At 45.7% G+C, this 20847-nt stretch overlaps 1 protein-coding gene and 1 pseudogene across 3 annotated transcripts in view; one reads left to right on the top strand and one right to left on the bottom strand.

Annotated features, from left to right (window-relative positions):
* Positions 1-17703, bottom strand: part of ttll11 (tubulin tyrosine ligase-like family, member 11) — a 28707-nt gene extending 11004 nt beyond the window's left edge. Inside the window, exons 1-7 of one of the 2 annotated variants that reach the window (XR_014921448.1) lie at positions 16560-17703; positions 5101-5200; positions 3961-4094; positions 959-1249; positions 559-843; positions 286-381; positions 88-200 (exon numbers count right to left, since the gene is read on the bottom strand). Coding sequence is in view for 1 of the 2 variants with exons in the window: in XM_085464141.1 (XP_085320267.1) it covers positions 88-200; positions 286-381; positions 559-843; positions 959-1249; positions 3961-4094; positions 5101-5200; positions 16560-17072 (1532 nt within the window). In the remaining variant the exon portion in view is untranslated. The remainder of the gene's footprint in view (positions 1-87; positions 201-285; positions 382-558; positions 844-958; positions 1250-3960; positions 4095-5100; positions 5201-16559) is intronic. The other variant, XM_085464141.1, reaches the window with a different exon arrangement.
* Positions 17704-18110: 407 nt separating this feature from the next.
* Positions 18111-20059, top strand: LOC146706119 (uncharacterized; annotated as a pseudogene). Its single transcript, XR_014921449.1, has 2 exons — positions 18111-18412; positions 19313-20059. The product of XR_014921449.1 is annotated as an uncharacterized LOC146706119 (transcript).
* Positions 20060-20847: the final 788 nt, after the last annotated feature.

The raw sequence follows: 20847 nt of genomic DNA on the forward strand, positions 1-20847 counted from the left end.
GTGTGTCCGAGGTGTTCCCAGTAGGAAAGCTGGAGAAAAAGCCTCAACTTTAAACACAATTAACTTCAGGCAAGTCTATATATTTACACTGTGGGTTTCTTGTGGCCTGGATCCATTAGACGCAGAGTGTCCCTGATCACGCCCACTTTGACCTCTTCATCCACCGGACTGGGAACATATTCAAAAACTCCGGGTGCCACCTAAAAAATGCAAGTACTGCTTACAGCAAAAAGAAATAAGAGGCTTTAAAATATGATGATGTTGCTGCTGACATTTCACTCTTACCTCCTGCTCATGCTCGATTCTCATACTAGGGTTGGAGTTGACTTCTAACAGTACGGGCTTTAGGTTCTTCATGAGCAAGATGTCAAAGCCTAATATCTGAAACACACCCACAGAATGTCAGCAACATACTTTCTATACCGTATATATTTAAAATTCTCAAATATATACAAATAATGAGGATTGATGAAAAGGTCATTAAGGCTTAAGAAAATATCTACGTGTGATCAATATAAAGTGGATCTTATCTGATTATTTTATTTATTGTATAATTACTTGGAAGCACGTGGGTCCTGGTTTGCCGGGTGGTATGTCAGCCTGGTAGTAGACTCTAAGTTCAGGCACCACGGCGATGACAGTCTTGATGACAAGGGCGATGATGTCCGACCACACCCTCTTGATGTCGACACCTTTAGCTGCTAATCTGTACAGCACGCTGGAGAGAGTGCGCTTGCTGCCGGTGCTCTGGCTGTCTGAGTGCACGAAGTTGCCGCTGTGGACGTTGAGCGAGTAGTTTGTCAGGTGCATGAAGACGTGGCTAAGATTCTTCTGACTTGGCTCCTTCACAGAAACACACAAAAAGACGAAACGAAGAAAAACAAAAAGAAAAGAACAAAATTTGTTACCTTTAAGGTCACAGCTTCACAGCACAGTTTGCTGACACCATCGTGGCTACCTGATACAGCTCGGTGCAAAAACGTGTCAGTCCCTCTTTGGCAATGTAGATCTCCAACGGCTCCAAGGACTTTATAAGAACGTAGAGCCGGATATCGAACTTAAGTTTGTCAATAAGTAACGGCTTTTGGATGTACTCCTGGACTACGCCCTGTTTGGCCTGCGAACCCGTCATGAGCTTGAGGTCACTAGGGTCACGGATGAGGTAGATACCGTCCCCCTGAGAGCCCCCATCTGGTTTGACAATGAAAGTGGGATTCACTGTAGCATCCTTCTCTTTCACCATGTGAATCTGCAGCAGAGGGAAAAGGTACACCAGTGAGTGTGAGTCAAGGAAGTTTAAACATGTTTCTATTGTTGATGCTGTATCAAAACAGCCTGTTGAAAGACCACACGAACTGGGAACGTAACAACTTGTTATGAAACACATAGAACCTGTAGAAAACGGTTATTGTTCACCGTCTCAGCAGCAGTAGCAACAGATAGGTGGAGAAAAGTTGTAAATTATTCAGGTGTTTCTTTTTGTGAAATATACACTGCTCACAAATTTTAGAAAAAATATTTGTCTTTTCTATACTGATATGGACTGGTTAATGAGTCGGGAATGAAAGGATTGCACATTGTTTCTTCATCCTCTAAGAACTGCCTACATAATCTCACCACACTGCCGTGCACCAGCAGGAACCCGGGATCCAGTGCACCAACCTTACAATGGGCCAAAAGATTTCATTCCTGTCCCTGGTAGAGGTCTGTGAGTTCCACCATGGATATGCCTCCCCAGACCATCACTGTCCCACCACCAAACATGCTGTTACAGGCAGCATCATGTTCTCTATCGCTTCAACAGACCCTTTCGCGTCTGTCAGATGGGCTCAGGGGGAACCTACACTCATCTGTGAAAAGTACAGGGCACCAGTGTTGGACCTGCCAATTCTGGTACTCTATGCAAATACCAATCGGGCTCCATGATGTTGGGCTATGGCACTATAGGACATCGGGCCCTCAGGCCACCTTCATGAAGTCTGTTTCTGATTGACTGTTCAAAGACATTCACACCAATGGTCTGCTGGAGGTCATTTGTTCTTCCTGGCATAAAGGAGCAGATACCCGTCCTGCTCATGGGTTAAGGACCTTCTACGACCATGTCCAGCTTCCTGGAAACCCTTGAGGCAATGGTACGTATTGCTAGGATGTGCCATCCTCTGTGGGGTTCATGTTACCAGTAGTGATACTGGCCCTGGCCAAATGCAAAATTCATGGAAAAAACATAAAACACAGTCAGAAAAGATGAAGAGGGGGAAAATATCAGTGGCCTCCACTGTCTCATTGTTGCCCCTCTAGTGCATCTGTTGTTAATTTCATTAGCACCAAAGCAGCTCAAACTGATTAATAACCCCCCTCTGCTACTTAAATGACCAGATCAATACTCCACAAGTTTAACTGACCTGATGCTATACTCTGATTAAACAGTGTTCCCTTAATTTTCTATAAGCAGTGCAGTTAAATAAATTCATTATCTTAACTTGCAGCTGCACAGGAAGTAGCAATCAAAGATTTGGTTAATCTGAGGTTTACAAACAACTCACATTTCACTCGCTGGGCCCACGTCCTCATTTTAGGTTTGACACCGTTTTAGTAGATAAAGGTGGATGGCTTAAACATGAATTGAGCTGTGGTTTGGGGAAGGCCTCGAAGGGGACTGGCGGCGGCTCCCGGGCCTGGCAGATCCCCGTGTACCAAATAGAAGTGAAGAAGTGGAAGAAGTGAAAAGGGGAGGGAAGGTGGGGCATGTAAACAAGAACGAACACCTTGTAGAACTGGGGGATCATATATAGATAAAAACCGGAAGGAACGTGTTTGGAGGCGTGGTCCCACTCGTGAAATTCAGATACTTTATCTCCATTTACCTGCATTACCGATCCTTTCACCTCTACCTAAAAGATGAATATTCAGTCTTTCAGTGAATTATTATTTGTCTTCACTATACATTTGTCTTCAGCCTGATTTGTTTTATAATACTGAGTCATGGCCTAAAGGTTTTACAATAAGATAAAAAGCAATATTCTGGTGCCCTCTGCTGGACATAACATACAGTTGCAATCAAATCTCAATTAGAAGAACTGACCACGTATTCATCTGAATACATCATCAATCTATTTTAATATTTTGGAAGAAAATACAACTTTTTTGTAATTAGATATTCCTGTAAATCTTAATATTGCATAAACAGTACATGCAGATAATAAAACACACATTTTTATTTACAAAACCAATAAAAATATGAGTAGACTACATAAGATCAGCATCTGTGTTCATCATTTGGACTAACTTGGAGAACTTGAAAGAAACACTGAGTCATCCATGAGTGAACCAATCATCTATATTTGTATTTTAAAGCCATTCCCAAAAGGTAAATAAGACTCATTTCAATAAATTTATTGAGGTCATTGCTGCTGTGTTTGGACTCACTTTGTAGGACACCTGGTGCACTAAAATTAATACAGCTACTGCTACACTTATCACTGGTATGCTTCTACAAGGCCTGCTGTGGTCTGCCTTTGCAGCTGACTCAACCTACCCATTTAACAATTTGACTTGCTCTCATTTTGACCAACATCTAGTTTTGGTTTATGGTAATAACAGCTCATCTGTCTCTTTTAGCTTTATTATTAACACAAGCAAACTAAATTGCCCCCTTGCTTCTTATTTCAAACAAGACACTATTATTGCTGCTTCCCCACATGAGAAGAGGTTTCTGGACTCAATTTACCAGATTAAAGTATAAACATTATATCTTGGAAGAACTCCAATTTCCATTTCTCACCTTTTGTCATCATATTCACATGACTTTAGCTCACTGAAATAAGCTAGCCACACATAGCTTCCATGTTTCCCCATCAATAGTTACACAGAAAAACAGTTAAAGACGCTTAACAAGGGTTTTCATATCCAGTGTCATCATTTTTATTTGTGTCAATTTTCTTTAATTTATTTTGAACGTACCTGTGTGGTAAACTGTTGGTACTCCTCAGGCAGGATCCAGGAACGGGGATAGAAGTCGTATTCTTCTGGGAACAACTCCTGCATAGTCCGAACTGCTCTGCTGAGGTTGATCTTTCGCAGCATTTCGATCATTCCTGCACGGACAGTTTTACATAAGAAACTGAATACACGATTGGCACGATTTACACTCACTGGTCACTTTGTTAGGTGCACCTCCTCAACTGCTCATTAACACCAATATCTAACTAGCCAATCGCATGGGAGCAAATCAGTGCATTCAGTCATATAGACAGCCAGGTAAAGAAAGGTGATTTTAATCATTTTCCAACACAGTTTTGAGCTGATCGGAAGGCAATGAACTCAAATCACTAGTTACAACCAAGGTATGCAGAAGAACATCCCTGTACGCACTAAATGCAGCAGAAGACCACAACATGTGGCATTTGTGTAAGCTAAGAACACGAAACTGAAGCTAAAATTGCGTTCAACAAAATTGGACAACAGTAGGTTGAAAAAACGTCGCCTGGTCTGATGAGTCAAAGACATCCACCCCAGTGACCTGCTGGAGGTCAGAATTTGGTGTAAACACCATGAAAACACGTATCAATCCTGGTTCATATCAAGTTAAAGCTGTTGCTGGTGGTGTAATGGTGTGGGGAATATTTTCTTAGCACTCTTTGGGCACCACAGCCTACCTGAGTATTCTCGCTGACCATGTCCAGCCTGTTATTACCACCATTTACCCACCTTCTGGTGCCTGCTTCCAGCAGGATAAAGCTTCATGTCATAAACCTCAAATATCCTCAAACTGGTTTCTTGAACGAGAAAATGAGTTCAGTGTACTCAAACAGCAATGTGGACCAATCTCTCTGAGTATTTCCAGCACGTTGTTGACAGTGAGTGTAAACTGTTCAGTAAATGTAGCCAGTTTCACAATAAGCAGAATGATTGCAGAGAAGGACTATTAACCATTTTAACAACCCTTGTTGGCTCAGAATAAAGTGCCTGGGGTAATGTAGGACAACACTATAACCTGGTTATGATAACAGAATCCTGAATCCATACTGCAATAAATAATATGCGATTTGCTGCAGGTGGTAGCAAGATAAGAAGAGGTGAGAGGAAGAATCTGTGAAATACCTGGGAACTTGTTGACCTGCCCTGAGACGATATTTTCATTGTCATGAAAGGAAACGCCGTGCCAGTAGATATCACAGGCTGTTCGCCTTCCTAAAGGAAACTGAGGGGGGGGAAAGCAAGAAAGAACAGTGAAAGGGAGACATAGCAGAGGGCTGAAAACATACAGAATGATGAGAACAGTTCATTAAGGAACTCGTGTTTGCAAACAAGAACAAAGGCTAATCTACTCAGGACATTAGGAAGGTGTTTTGTCCTCGCAGTGAACCGAGAAAACGGGGCTAATCTTGCCCAAAGATGGCAGGTAAGTGCGTGTTATGTTGTGAAGAGCTGGGAAAGAGGAGGAGAAGTGATACTATAAAGAGGATTTACACAGCGAGGAAATCCTGCTGGCACAGGGTAAAGGACAGTTTAGTCCTTTACACCTCATCTGCTCACTCTCACGCACACACTCCAAACCACACAGAAGCCACCCAGCAGAGGTGTGGGGAATCCATCCAGATATTAATAATAGTAGATAGTAGCAGTATTAGTACACACCAGTGCTGGTATTGGTATTGGATTGACGCTAACATGATAGATTGATACTTTGTTTGTATCCTCAGTATGTAGCCCACTGAATTGTGTTACATAAATAGTTTTTTTGGAAATGAAAAAATACACCTCAAACATGCACTATGAAAAATGTCTAAAACCTTTTGTATTGACTTGACAAAAGCCAACTTTATAAGTTAAAAGTATCGGTATTGACAGTGGTATCAGCAATACTGGCCATGTATTTATTTTTATATAAAATCTGCAGTATCGCACAGCACTACCTAAAAAAGCTACATAAAAGCAATATAAACAAACAATCAGTCTGAGAATGAATTATGTGCACAATCTTTAGTTTTTCAGCCCTTAAACTCTCAGCTTTTTATACTTGTGATACAACTTTAGTTAATAGGAGAGTTATTCTCTCACCACTATTAAATGTGAATTAAAAAAATAAAGCTGTACAAAAACTGTAGATAAACTTAAAATCTTAGAATTATCCAAAAGTCATCTGCCATATTATCCATGTAGACAACAGCACGACTCAACACTGAATTTGCTCTCCACTGTCTGCGTCCTACATTCAGGAACGCTCAAATAAATAGTTTATTGTAAAGATTCCTCACAGCTGTTAAATCAAACACACATTTTAGAGCTGGCAAGTTCAAAGTATTGTAACGATGGTTAAGTGTTATTGTACATGTTGGTTATCTTTGCACACTGTTGTTGTTCCTTTAAGATTCATTTTGGTTGTGCTGCAGGAAGTAGGGAGGGTGGTGTGGAGGAAGGGGTGGGGGGACCTGGGTTCTGTGTTGTGTGGGTGCCAGGCTGAAGAGAGGTGTAGCACGAGGGCGCTCTCCCCTGAGTTAGCAACCCGCTTGCTTATGTGCCGAATAAACGGACAAACTGAGACCCAACCGTCTGGTTCTTGTGAACGTTACATTGGTGTCAGAAGTGAAGAAAGAAAAAAGAACCCCAGAACGCCCGACACCCTGTTGCTGGCGACGCTTGCCGTTACGAGACGAGGATGTTGCCGGGCAGGATTAAGAAGGAGACGGAGGAGAGGGAGGTTCGTCCGCGCTCGCCCGCCCATGGAGTGAGGGAAACGGCGCTGCGGCTGTCTGCCGAGGCTGGATTTTCTCCAGGTTTGACTAGGCTCGGGAACTGTTCGCACAGCGGCCGCGATTCCGGCGGGAAGGAGTCGACCTCGCTTGGCGCGCCGTCACGTGATGTAAACAAACATGGCGGCGCCCAGCAAGCTGCAGCGCATATAAAAACGCCTAAGTTCAGCGGCAAGACGCCATGGGAAGTGTTTATCGCACAGTTCGAGCTGTTAGCTGTTGCAGCTGGCTGGTCTGAGGAACATAAAGCTCTCCAGTTGGCTTTGTGCCTGTGTGAGGATGCAGCTGCATGCCTGCTGCTGCTAACCGAGGAGCAGAGGGGAGATTATAATGCTCTGGTCGGAGCACTTCAGAGGCGCTTCGGGCAGTATAACCAACCAGTGCTGCTGAGGTCGGAGTTCCACAACAGACGCAGATTGCCAGGTGAGCCCCTCCGCATTTTGGCCCATGAAGTCGAGTGCCTTTGCCGGAGGGCGTATGACAGCATGCCACCATCAGTGCAGGCGGAGTTAGCTCGGGACCAGTTCCTGCAGGCCCTGAGCCCTAAAGAGCTCCGTATGCAAACTCAGCTTGCTCGGCCGGCCACACTCAGTGCAGCCCTGGAGCTAGCGTTGGAGAGGGAGATGCTTGCGGGATCCTCTGGGGGCGCTGATGACGCACACGTGGTGAGGGCTGTGTCAGCACCTGTGGAACAGACGGAGACGCCAGCGGGCCTGTGCAGTTTGGTGCAGGCGGCTTTGCTGCAGTCGCCTTCCCCTCGGGCTGGCCCACACCGCCGACCGCAGAGCTGCTGGGGACGTGGACAAGTCGGACACCTCATCAGGCAGTGCCCCAAGCTTGCAGCGGTTCAGGGAAACGCCCATGGGCCCGTGTAGGCGGGAGTACACGGGCCTGGGAGAACGACATCCCCACTCCACCGCCACCCCCACCTGGTGCGGCCATCGCTGTGGGCTGGACCCAGGTTGGCGGCTTTTGCCATGTTCCAGTGACGATTGCGGGGGTGTCCTGTACGGCCCTGCTGGACACGGGGTCCAATGCAACGCTGGTCCGACCCGATGTTGTCCCACCCGGAGCTGCTGTGCAACCGACTAATGTGCAACTTAAGACTGTGACCGGTGATCTGGCCCCAATGAGAGGGAGGGGAGTGTTCCAGTTCAAGGTGGGGGACCTCGGTGTGTCTTATGCTGCCTGGGTGGCTGACGTGCAGGACGCCTGCATCCTTGGGCTGGATTTTTTACGAGCCATTGGTGGTGTACTGGACTTAGGCAAAGGCTTCCTCGCACTCCCTGATGGGAAGAAGGTGCCGCTTATTCCCCCCCCGGTCTGCACAGCATCTGCCGCGGCGTCCACCTCCACTGCAGAGACCCCTGCAGACCCGCCAGCAGAACAGCGAGCGGAGGAGGAGGAGAGGCTCTCAGCAGTGAGGAGTATCTGGTCAAAGAACTGTGAGGGGCTGACTCCACAGCAAGAGAGTCTATGGCAGGTACTAAAAGAGTTTAGTGACATTTTTGCCCTGAAAGAAAGTGATGTTGGCTTGACACACTTGGTAGAGCACGTCATTGAGACCGGGGATGCCCAGCCTATTAAAGTGCGCCCACGCCGCCTGCCCCTGGCTCATCAGGAGGCTGCAGACAGAGAGTTGTGTGAAATGATGAAGGCGGGCATCATAGAGCCATCTGATAGCCCGTGGGCCTCCGCGGTGGTGATGGTGCCTAAGAAAAAAAGTCCTAGGATGCGTTTCTGTGTGGACTACAGACCACTCAACAAAGTGACGAAGAAGGACTCTTACCCCCTTCCCAGGATTGATGAGTCTCTCGACTTAGTAGCCGGGTCCTCCTGGTTCTCCACCCTGGACCTGCGGAGTGGCTACTGGCAGGTGCCACTGTCCCCGGAATCCAGACCGAAGACAGCCTTCTGCACTAACAGGGGACTATGGCAGTTCAAAGTCCTGAGCTTTGGTCTTTGCAACGCTCCTGCGACCTTCGAGAGGCTTATGGACAGTGTGCTGGCTGGCGTCCCACGGCAACGGTGTCTGGTTTACCTGGATGATCTTCTAGTGCACGGGAGCTCCTTTGATGCTGCCCTGGATGCCCTGAGACAAGTGTTGGAGAGGGTGGCGGCTGCAGGCCTGAAGCTGCATCCCGACAAGTGCCACTTCATGAGGAGGGAGGTGGAGTTTCTGGGCCACAAGCTGGGTCGTGAGGGCATCAGCACTTTGGAGGAAAAAATTCACACCATTACAGAGTGGCCCACACCAGCAGACCAGAAACAGCTCAAAAGCTTCCTAGGACTGGCGTCTTATTACAGGAGGTTTGTGAAGGGCTTTTCCTCCATAGCCGCACCACTCTTCCACCTGCTGCAGAAGGACCGTGACTTCATCTGGACCCAGGACTGTCAGCAGGCGTTCAACACCCTCCGCAAATCGCTGACAGAGTCCCCAGTCCTCGCCCCCCCTGACCCCACCCTGCCTTTTGTCCTGGACACTGACGCAAGTAATGTGGGGCTGGGAGCTGTGTTGTCGCAGGTTGGGCCGGAAGGTGAGAAGGTGGTGGCGTACTTCAGTCGGGTCCTGAACAGGAGTGAGCGGCGCTACTGTGTCACACGACGAGAGCTGCTGGCTGTGGTGGCAGGGGTGAGACACTTTAAGTACTACCTGTGCGGCACAGCATTTGTTATCAGAACTGATCATGCTGCCCTTCAGTGGCTGATGTCCTTCAGGGAGCCAGAGGGACAGGTGGCTCGCTGGCTGGAGGAGCTCCAAGCCTTCAATTTCACTGTGGAGCACAGAGCAGGGACGCACCATTCTAACGCAGACGCCCTCTCTCGCCGCCCATGTGCTGCAGCTGGCTGCCGTTACTGTGAGAAGCGAGAGGAAATAGAGCGGGAACTCACGACAATAGACGGAGCAGCACAGCTCGCCTGCAGGGCTCTTCTGGTGGTGGATGCAGCGGAGTGGAGGGCACGGCAGGAACAAGACACAGACCTGCTGCCGGTCCTGCAGTGGCTGGAGAAGGGGGAGCAACCCCTTTGGGATGAGGTCACTGGGTTTTCCATCTGTACCAGGGGGCTATGGGCCAAGTTTGCAGCTCTCAGGCTGAAGGAGGGGGTGTTGGAGCGTGCCTGGAAGGATCCTGCCACGGGGGAGGAGAGGTGGCAGGTTGTGGTGCCAAGGTCGCTGAGGTCAGCGGTGCTGGAAGCCTGCCATGGGAGCACTGGCTCCGGCCACTTTGGGGTCTCTAAGACTCTCCGCCGCCTCCGCCAGGGCTATTACTGGGGTCAACAGCGGAGGGATGTGGAGGACTTTTGCCGCAGCTGTGATGCATGTTCCTCACACAAAGGGCCACAGGACCAGTCCCGGGCTCAGCTTCAGCAGCAACCAGCAGGGGCTCCAATGGAGCGAGTAGCTGTGGACGTCATGGGCCCATTTCCTCGCACAGACAGAGGAAACCGCTATGTTCTTGTGGCCATGGACTATTTTACCAAGTGGCCGGAAGCATACGCCATCCCAGATCAGGAGGCTGAGACTGTCGCTGATGTATTAGTGGAGGGGATGTTCAGCCGCTTTGGAACAGCAGAGACCCTCCACAGTGACCAGGGGCGTAACTTTGAGTCCAAGGTATTTGCTGCCATGTGTGAACGCCTTGGGATTAAGAAGACCCGCACCACCCCACTTCACCCCCAAAGCGATGGACTGGTGGAAAGGTTTAACAGGACGCTGGCCCAGCAGCTAGCCATCCTTACCTCAGAACACCAACGGGACTGGGACTACCATCTTCCCCTTATCCTCATGGCCTACAGGTCGGCAGTGCAAGACTCCACCCAATGTACGCCTGCCCTGCTCATGTTAGGGAGAGAGCTGAGAACTCCTGCAGAGTTGGCTTTTGGGAAGCCCCCGGACACGCCAGAAGCACCACCAGGCCGGGACTACGCAAGGAAGCTGCAGGACCGGCTGGATTCTGCACATTCCTACGCCCGGGAGCAGCTGGCGAAGGCAGGCCTGCGCCAAAAGAGGAATTATGACATCACCACTAAGGGGAGGCACTTCCGTGCTGGGGAGCTGGTGTGGGTCTACAGCCCAAAGAGAAAGAAGGGACGGTGTCCTAAACTGGATAGCAGCTGGGTGGGGCCTTGCAGCGTCCTAGAGCGAGTGGGGGAGGTTGTTTACAGGGTGCAGTTGCCTCCTAGGGGGAGGATAGTAGCGCTGCACAGAGACCGGATGGCCCCCTACAGAGGGCAGTCCCTCCCCTCCTTTCCAGAGGGACGTGTACAGAGCGTCCATGACCCTGCTCAGAGGGGCCCCCGACCGGGGCTGCGTTCCCCTCCCTCGGACTCTTCACCCCAAAGCCCCGACGCTCCGCGCCCACCTCAGGGGCTCAGGAGGTCAAGGAGGGAACGTAGGCTACCACCCCGCCTCAGAGACTGTGTCGTTCCCTCGGGGACGAGGAACTTATTGCTGGGGGGGCAGTGTAACGATGGTTAAGTGTTATTGTACATGTTGGTTATCTTTGCACACTGTTGTTGTTCCTTTAAGATTCATGTTTGGTTGTGCTGCAGGAAGTAGGGAGGGTGGTGTGGAGGAAGGGGTGGGGGGACCTGGGTTCTGTGTTGTGTGGGTGCCAGGCTGAAGAGAGGTGTAGCACGAGGGCGCTCTCCCCTGAGTTAGCAACCCGCTTGCTTATGTGCCGAATAAACGGACAAACTGAGACCCAACCGTCTGGTTCTTGTGAACGTTACAGTATCAACATGGAGCTGGGAAGAACTCAGTCACAGAGGCTGTGACTTTATTACATCATATGGGCTTTAACAGATTACACTGGTAAGTAGCAGCACACCATCGCGAGCCTAAATTCAACTTTGACTCGACCCACTCTGCTGCCTCGCTGCAAGATAAACATCTAATTAATGACTTAGTGAGAAACAGAGTGACCGGTTCTAAACCCTGCCACACAGATGCCAGGGGAGTGAGGTCAAATTATTTAGAGCAGGGATCACACCATAAAAATAGCCCTGTTGTGTTTGCATGGACTGGTTAGCATGTGACGTATGGGAAAAGTTAGCTTTCAGAGCCACTTTTTAATGGGGGAAAAATAAACTTGGCTTATAGGTTGCTGCAACATAGATATTTCAAGTTGCACCCAATCTGTTATGCCGCGAGTAAACAGCATTTATAGTTTCAAACAGAAGCTCCAAGGAAGCCTTTAGGTGTGAAGTATTTTGAAATCCATACGCATCGATTCAGAACGTCAGCTTAGTCTGCGGCATCCTCATGAAAATCCCACGCATATGTTGACATACACTGTCATTAGTCTAATATTCCAAGCTGACCCTCACGCTGCCATCCTCTCTCCCACAAAGAGGACTAAAAGTTGATTGGATTAGAGGAGCTTTAAGGCTAATGATTTCCCACTGTTTAAGAGAATGCCATATGCTGAAAATCAGCTGACAGTGATGTAGAGACGTGGCAATCTGGATGCACCTTAAAAGCCTCATCAGTCTCTAAAATGTTGACAAACTTCATGAAATTTATTTCAACGTGTTGCTGAAACAAATTTCATAAAGTTACGTGTCTTACAACTCACTGAAAGGGTGTTTATTCAATAATGGCAAAACCAGCCTGCCTGCTTCAGTTTCAGCCCCTTCAGAGTGGTTGACAGCTACTTTCAAAATGACACAAGATCTAAAGCACCACCGGCTTACGGGCTACGGTGCGGACCAGGTGTGGTAATGTATAGGCCTTCTGTCTGTCATTTTCTGCAGGAGCTGTAAGCGTCGCCGCTCGGTTGCCGTGGCTAAGGGGAGCGTTTATTTCGCCTGTCTCATCAAATTGTCTTTTTTCACCTCTCATGCATAATGAAAGATGGGTAATAATGCCTGATAGCAGGTATTAATTGCATCACATTCAAAATTAACAGATGGTGTTTACAGCTCAGATTAAGAAGAATGGGATCAAGTAGGCTGCGCATAAATGTTTGAAAGCTGTCGATTAGAACACATCAATAGCCATCCCCTGTAATTTCATACATCGGACCCATGTGGACTGAAACTCTCAGGCTCCTGGCAAAATTGATGGCAATCCTGTCTTGTAGCATCTTGATTAGGGATGGGTACCGGTGTCCGGTGCCATGATGGCACCGGTTCTGACATAAACGGTAGTAACCAGACCGAAAAGCAGCGCACATTTCGGTGCTTTATTTCGGTGCTTTTTTTTCCCTGAGCTGTGATACACTTCTAGCCAATTGTTTTACGTTTCCGAGAATAGTAGGCGGGGCCAGGTACGTACGTTCTGTTAGCGCAGAGCTACAGATTAAAAATGCCCAAGGCGAAGCGGTTAAAAGTCTGGCTGTACTTCACAGCAAAATATGCAAACTCAGCAGCCTGCAACAAGTGCTTTAAACTGATACTGTGATACTGTCAAAGGAGGTAACACCAAGAATCCGATGAAACACCTGGCGACGCATAGCGTTTTTTTAAAAGCCGAGAAATGCGCCGTATTTGATGGCAGCAGCAGCCGTTCTTCTCTGCGTGAGTAGCTTAATGTTGTTCTTGTGTGATTTACGTTGAGTAGGCTAACCACGTTATTACATTAATGCATGTAAGGTGAACTAGGAAACATCATCATAGCTACATACGGCTGTCTTCTTGTTTGATGGCAGATGCTCCCTTCACCCTGGCCAAAAAGGCTAAAATGACCAAAGAAAAAGTGGAAAACAGTTAAACATGAGAGGTTTTTGGACAAAGTTTGTGTTTTTTCCATTGATTAAGCACTGCTTCCAGCCAAGAGTGATGCCATATATGCCCCATAGCTGCAGAAAAGGCTAACATTGTTATCTTTTTACAGAAAAACAGCTGAACATGAGAGGTTTTTGGACCAATTTTGTGTTCTCCATTCTTTAAGCACCGGTTCGAGCACCGTTTAAGCACCGGCACCGTTTCAAAAGTACCGATTTGGCACCGGTATCGGATAAAACCTAAACGATACCCATCCCTAATCTTGATAGTTAAAGGATAAAAAGTGATTATACTTTGCAGCTACCAGTTAGCCAATTTACTGATTTTGGTCCACGAAACAACTGAAAAAAGTGGCTGTCAGGCAACAAGCTGTGATAAAAGCATTAAACCTTTCATTCAAGTTAGGCTCTTCGGGCAGAACTGCACCACTTGATGCTCAAGTTTTTTCACTTTCCAAGATCTCTACAGTGGCAAAATGAGGACCAGTCAACTTGAATTTCTTTTTGGTGAATTGGACAAAGTCACAGGGAACCAGATGTAACAACAGGGTGGGTGGAGTTGGTAAACGCCTGCTCTATTAAATGTGGTGCATCTGTCTGCCTCTGAATTTTATCACAGTATAGAAAGTAAGTAGAAAACCGCCAATAATGTTTATAGAGATATAAGAAGGAAAAAAATAAGAAGTATATTCTTCCTCCCCTCTAGCCACTCACAGATGGCTGCCCCTCCCTGATCCTAGTCCAGAGATTTCTTCCTGTAAAAAGGGAGGAGACTGAATCAGATTCTGATACATTTTGGCAGTTTAAAACTGGTTCTTAATTCACTTCAGTTTTATTTCTGTAGTGCTAAATCACAAAAACAGTCACTTTAAGGTGCTTTTTCATTGGAAGGTGAGGACCCTATGATAATAAATAGAAAATCCCAACAAACAAACCCCCTATCAGCAAGCACTTGGAAGAAAAACTCCCTTTTAACAGGAAGAAATCTCTGACAGAACCAAGCTCAGGGAGGGACAGCCATCTTCCGCAACCAGTTGGGTTGAGGTGAGGGAGGCAGGACAAAAGAAATCCACTGAAAGACAGCATTATATTAATAATAACTAATGATTAAATGCAGACTGGTGTGTAAGCACAGCATTGAAAAGGTGAGTGAACAAGAAACACTCAGTGCATCATGGGAAACCCCCAGCAGCCTAGCATAACTAAGGAAAGGTTCAGGGTCACCTGATCCAGCACCAACTACAAGCTTTTTCAAAAAGGAAAGTTTCAAGCCTAATTTTAAAAGAAGAGAGGGTGTCTCTCTCCCAAATCCAAACTGGGAGCTGGTTCCAGTGAAGAGGGGCCTGAAAGCTGAAGGCTCTGCCTCCCCTTCTACTTTTAAATACTCTACAATGACAAGTAAGCCTGCAGTCTTAGAGCAAAGAACTCTATAGGGATGATGCATTGCAATAAGGTCCTTAAGGTCCCTGGATTTAACAGGGAGCCAACGAAGGGAAGCCAATAGGGGAGAAATATGCTCTCTGTTTCTAGTCCCTGTCAGCACTCTTGCTGCAGCATTTTGGATCAACTGAAGGCTTTTCAGTAAGTTTTTAGGGGAGTCTGATAATAATGTGGTTAGCACCGTTGCCTCACAGCAAGACGCTCCTGAGTTCAACTCCACCACCTGGCTGGGGCCTTTTTGTGTGGAGTCTGCATGTTCTCCCCGTATTTGCATGGGTTCTCTCCGGGTACTCCTGCTTCCTCCCACAATCCAAAGTCATGCAGTTATTGGGGTTGGGTTAACTGATGATTGTAAATTGCTCATAGGTGTGAATATGAGACTGAATGGTTGTCTGTCTCTTTGTGTTAGCCCTGCAACAGACTGGTGACCTGCCCAGGGTGTACCCTGCCTCTCCCATTATGACAGCTGGGATAAGCTCCAGCCCCCCCACGACCCTGAATTAAATTACAGTAGTCCAGCCTAGAAGTAAAAAAAAAATAAAATGCATGAACTAGTTTTTCAGCATCACTCTAGGCAGGATGTTTCTAATTTTAGAGATATTGCGCAAATACAAGAAAGCATTCCTACATATTTGTCTAATATGCACATTGAAATACATATCCTGGTCTAAAGCAACTCTCCGCTACCCACCTCATCAGATCTCTGAGTTTATCTTGTGCTTTTGTAACATGTTTATGTTACCGATTATAACCATAAATAGAAGTATAAATACAAGCCAAATTACTGAATACCATCTTCGTAGTTCCTGGTACAGTAAGTGCCTCCAGGAGTACATTTTGCCATGATGACACACGCACACAGGCAGGGAGACATGACTCAGAAAAGGAAAAACAACACAAGCCTTGTTGTCGCCGTTGGTAAAAAATCCACATGACATTTCTTTTTTTAAAAAGTGCATTTAGCAGTGAAAAACATACAGCAGCACCAGCACTGACAACAGTCGCCTGTCTTTAGGAATCCACTCATTCCTGCATCAGTTCTGCTGTTGTCATGTGTTTCCTCAGTTTTTTTACAACCTCAAACACTCCTACACAGATTCAGTCCATCATCTGAATATATATAAGTTTTGTGACTTATATTTATTCATAGAGGTACGCCCTGTAATAAAATGGCAGAGGTGGAAAAGTGAAGAGAAGACTGTCCACTGCGGTAATGGTTATAAGCAGCAGTAGTTACAATTATAGGATTCTTTTGGGACAGCTATTAAACACAGAGTAAAATAAAGTATTCTAACTTGTAGTGGTTCAGCACAAAGTGAAACCCAGAAGCCTCAGTTAAAGGATCCACCAGTCACACCAGTTCTGGCACAACTAAGAAGTGACTAGAGATGCCAGGCGGTGGATTAAGGTAGAACTAAATACTTCAGACATGGTTCTTGTTGGCTCGTGCTTACACAACAGTAAGAAACCAGTTGTTACACATGGGCAGCCACCTAAATGAAGCTGATGTTTGGGCTTCCCTCTGGATGTTTCCATTAACTGGTGCTTGGCTACACCAGCTGTCCTGTTACCACAAGAGTAAAACTTACACAGCACATAGGTACAGAAGCCATAAGAAGACAGTCCATTTGTAACACACCTCTTTCCACTTTAGCTGCTTGATGCTTATCTTCAGTGCCTCCAGAGAGGTTTTGGCTTTTGAAGTGTCTACCGTCACAGGTCTCCTCTTCTTTGCAAGCTTGAATCCCTCCTCTCTGCGCATCTCTTCGATGTTTTTGGATGTGTGGATGGTGACATAGTTGCCATTGGGCTCTGACTTCCGCTGCAGTATCTTTCCAGTTCCCTTGACTTGAAGTGTCCGCTCATACCCCAGTCTGTTTAAGTTTTTCTCAGAGGAAACTACAGAGCCTTGCGATGCCACATCAGAAGTGTGTCTCTTGTCCTCTCTGCCGGGCTTACTGCGACTTTTACCTGTTTGTTTGCAGGGAAGAGAGGTGCTGGATGCATCTGTGCCGGTGGGATGATCTGGTGAGACAGAGGCAGAAGGAGAGGAGCCCGGCACCTGCTCTTCTGTATCCACTCCCTCCTTCTCTGCATCTTCGCCAAATGATTTCATTTGCTCGACTTGAACCTTGACATACTGATCACTCATTATGCGAAACGCGATGTGTGACGCCTCTGGCCAGGGCACCGCTGTGCCACAGGGTGCAGTAATCCGACGCCGGCGAGCTAACGGTGTTCAGATACAATGAAGTACGCATTGCTGGCTTAAACGGCCAATTAACAAATGAAAGCCATTTCTCTGCGGTCAGCTCGCTTACCAAATAGAGCAAAGGGATGCCCTCAGACGTACACGTTACTGAGCAAGATAACGCTTGACCATCCCAGGCTTGACAGCTAGCGTGTTAACCGGCTGGTCACAATATTTAACTATCAGCTTCGAGAAGCTAGCGGTTCTCTCGAGCTGGCAGCTAGAGGCAGGCGGCACTTGTAGCCAACACTGCTAGCTCCTTAAAGGGAGCTAAACCCGACGTTAGCCTGTCAAACTTCATTCGGCTAACGCATGGCTCGGAGCCCGGTTAGAGACACTAAGCCTCAACTCATGATAGACTTTATCTTACCAGCAACGATATCTACTTAGCATAGCAGCGCCCAGCGTTACGACGGAGCCCACAGTCCACTGCTCTACGGTATGTGTGTGTGTTGTCCTCCCTGTGTTGTTAAGCAGCAGAAGCCAGTGTACAGCGCGTCGCCCAGCCTCCATCTGGTTTGGAACCCAGCTGATGCTGCCTTTGGGGTTCCTCGTAATTCCCTGTATTCCCATACGGCTCATCACCGTATTATTTGATCAAATGAGAAACGGTCGCTTTTCCCACACCAAGTGGTTTACAATCTGTAGCTTTAATTACGGTGAGTATGTGTGTTTAATAATCTATTAATTCAATTTGGTGATATTGCAAAGCCAGGGGAAAATGCTCTGACAAAGAAAGTCTAAATTCCATTCATAGCGAGGATAATCTGTGCACCTTGAAGCAGGTGCCTTTCCCATGTATTTATCTAGTCTAAAAACCATGTATAGTTGTAAAGCTATGCAGTGACTGTGTGCACTGTGAATAACCTCTTCTTCGATATCAGCACACTTATACACTAAGTGTATAAGTGCTCTGGTTATTCTAGAGCTCGGTCATCTCTCTCCATGACAATAGCAAAAACTCTGCTCCTAACACAAGCGCAACACATTTCCGGAGCACTAGTTTTCCCCAAACTGTTTTCGGAAAAGATACCACTATCTATCAAGGATGGACGCAAGTAATTCCACACCTCATGGATTAAAAAGTTTGCTGGAGAGTCTATCCAGAGCAGCTCTCCTGGCGCAGCCAGATGACATCCCACGGTTCCTGTGTGCACATGTGGAGAACATGATCAAATTCAGCGACGATCAACAGTTAAAAGACATCATCGAGGTCATCTTCCGGTATCAGTGCCAGTGGGGTAAATGCGATGTTTTTAATGTTAAGAAGGAGTGCCCTAATGGAAGTCCTTCTTGTAGAGACAAACTTGGAAGCTTTCTTTCATCGGCTCAGGGCACCTATGTTAAGTTAACTGTATTTCAGTTTATTACTGGGACATAAACACTACAGAATTGTCAGTCAAATTTACTATGACTGAGAGTGTAATTCCTCTGTAATTAAATGGAATTTCAATGCATTTCATTTGAAATTACAACGTAATTATATTTAACCACACATATCTAAAAGGGCTACACTAGAATAAGAGGGTGACAGTTTTTATTTTTATTTATTTATTTTTCTTACAAAAAACAAAGAATACTACTTTAAGTACATGTAAGTACTTTTAAAAACTGCATAAAAGGAATTGTAAACACTGCATAACTTTACATATTTTATAGGAAACAAGAAGTACTTACATTGTAGGTAAATAGTGGATAAATTATTTTAAATAGTGCCTAAACTGTGGGTGTTTTACAGGAAAAGGACGCACAAAGTATTCTGTAGGTATTTTTAAGTAGTAAATTTATGTGGTTTATGGGAAAGAAGAAATAATGCACAGTAAGTCTCTCCCTCTACATATATATATATATATATATATATATATATATATATATATATATATATATATATATATATATATATATATATATATATATATATATATATATATATATATATATATAGACTTACTACGCATATATATATATATTTATACAAAAAGTAAGGTTTGAAAACACTTTTTTCCTCAGGATTCTTTAAGTGCCATGTCCCTGCCTAAACATACACTAGTGTAATATAATGCTTTCAAAAGCTCTCACTCATGTTTTAGGATATATGGGTTACTTTCTTTGCTTTAATTAATCTTTCCTGACCTTTGCAGAGCAAACCTTCTTCAAAGATAAAAGGAACTGGACAGAAACCCCAAGACCATGTTCAGAGAAGTTTCCTATATCCACATCCAGTGCATTCTCTGTGTTCCCCGTGTCATCACCCCCCAGGAAGAATAGCAAGTCTTTAGTTGATGCTCCAAGCCATCATGAGAGTGTGTGTCCAAGTACTAAAGAAGATCAGCTCCACTCCAGAAAGCAGATTCAAAGACCATCTGTTCTGCCAGTACTCCCCACTCAGAAGCCTTCAAAAGGGTCAGGGACAGAAATCAACCAAAGAGTATATCTGCTCTCTGGCTGATTTTCATTACCATAATAAAGACACACATAGCTCACCAGCTGACCAGAGCTTGGGGTCAGTTAGCACCGACAAAGGGCCAACACCACAAAAGGATCTGGGCCTACAAAATTTAAAAGCAAAGCCCGGACCATCTGTGATACAAGTTCCTTACAGACCTAAAGGAGGGTATATAGTAGATCCAGAACTAGAGCCAAAGAGAGGCAGGGCAGGGCCTTTTACAAATAGGGGGGCCTTGCTTTTTGGCAGAAAGAGCAATGTGCTGGACGGCCTAAATGTCCGGAACAATCCTGAGTTGTTATTCGTCAGTCAGTCAGTCAGTCAGTCCTCTGAGGAGCATCGATTCTCCCCTGGTTGAGGTGTCTTTACCAAGAGGGATTGACGTGACTTCAGTGTAGCAACCTACATGGCCTTACCTTGTGTATTAAATATGATGCATTCAGTGATGCAGGTGTTTACATCCTTTTTCTTCAACTATATTTCTTTGTCATATCATATTATTTTTTCCTCCCAGATTACAACCTCTGAGTTTTTATGCAAGTCATCCTTCAGCTTTTTCTGAATTATTTCCCTGTGTGTAAAAATGTTTATATTTCGACTTCACCTGCAAAAAATGCCTTTATTTTAAACTCAAACTTAAACTCAAAGAACTTTATTGTCATTGTAGTTATACAACGAAATTTGTTTGGTAGCTCACAGAGGCCAGCAGCAATAAAACAAGAAGCAGCATTGTAACATAATAACCAAGTAAATGTAGTAAAAGTATAAAATATAAAGTAAAAAGAAGGCACTTAGCACAGTAAATAAAAAAAATAAATAATAAAAAAAAATACTAGTATTTACAATATGATTTGATATGATATTTGAGTGCAAACAGTATAATATAATATAACAGTATTTACAATGTGGTAGTTGAGTGCAACGTGAATGTCCCATAAAGTGTCTAAGATAATAAGTATAACAGTATTTACAGTGTGGTAATTTAGTGCAAACATTAATGCCCAGTAAATGACTTTGTACATTAGCAGCAGACATGACATGGGGTAAAGGAGAGAGAGGGAGAGTTACAGTAGCTATTGTGTGTTGGGGGAGGGGTGACACAGGCTACAGCTCTGGGGAAAAAGCTGTTCTTTAGTCTGTTTGTGCGGGTTCTGATTGCCCTATATCTCTTCCCTGATGGGAGGGGTACAAAAAGTCTGTGACCTGGATGGGTTGGGTCCTTGATGATGC

The sequence above is a fragment of the Copadichromis virginalis genome, linkage group LG7 (assembly GCF_057382275.1).
Source record: "Copadichromis virginalis isolate Kocher_CV1m ecotype Utaka linkage group LG7, C_Virginalis_male_GT1.1, whole genome shotgun sequence".
Taxonomy (NCBI): Eukaryota; Metazoa; Chordata; class Actinopteri; order Cichliformes; family Cichlidae; genus Copadichromis; species Copadichromis virginalis.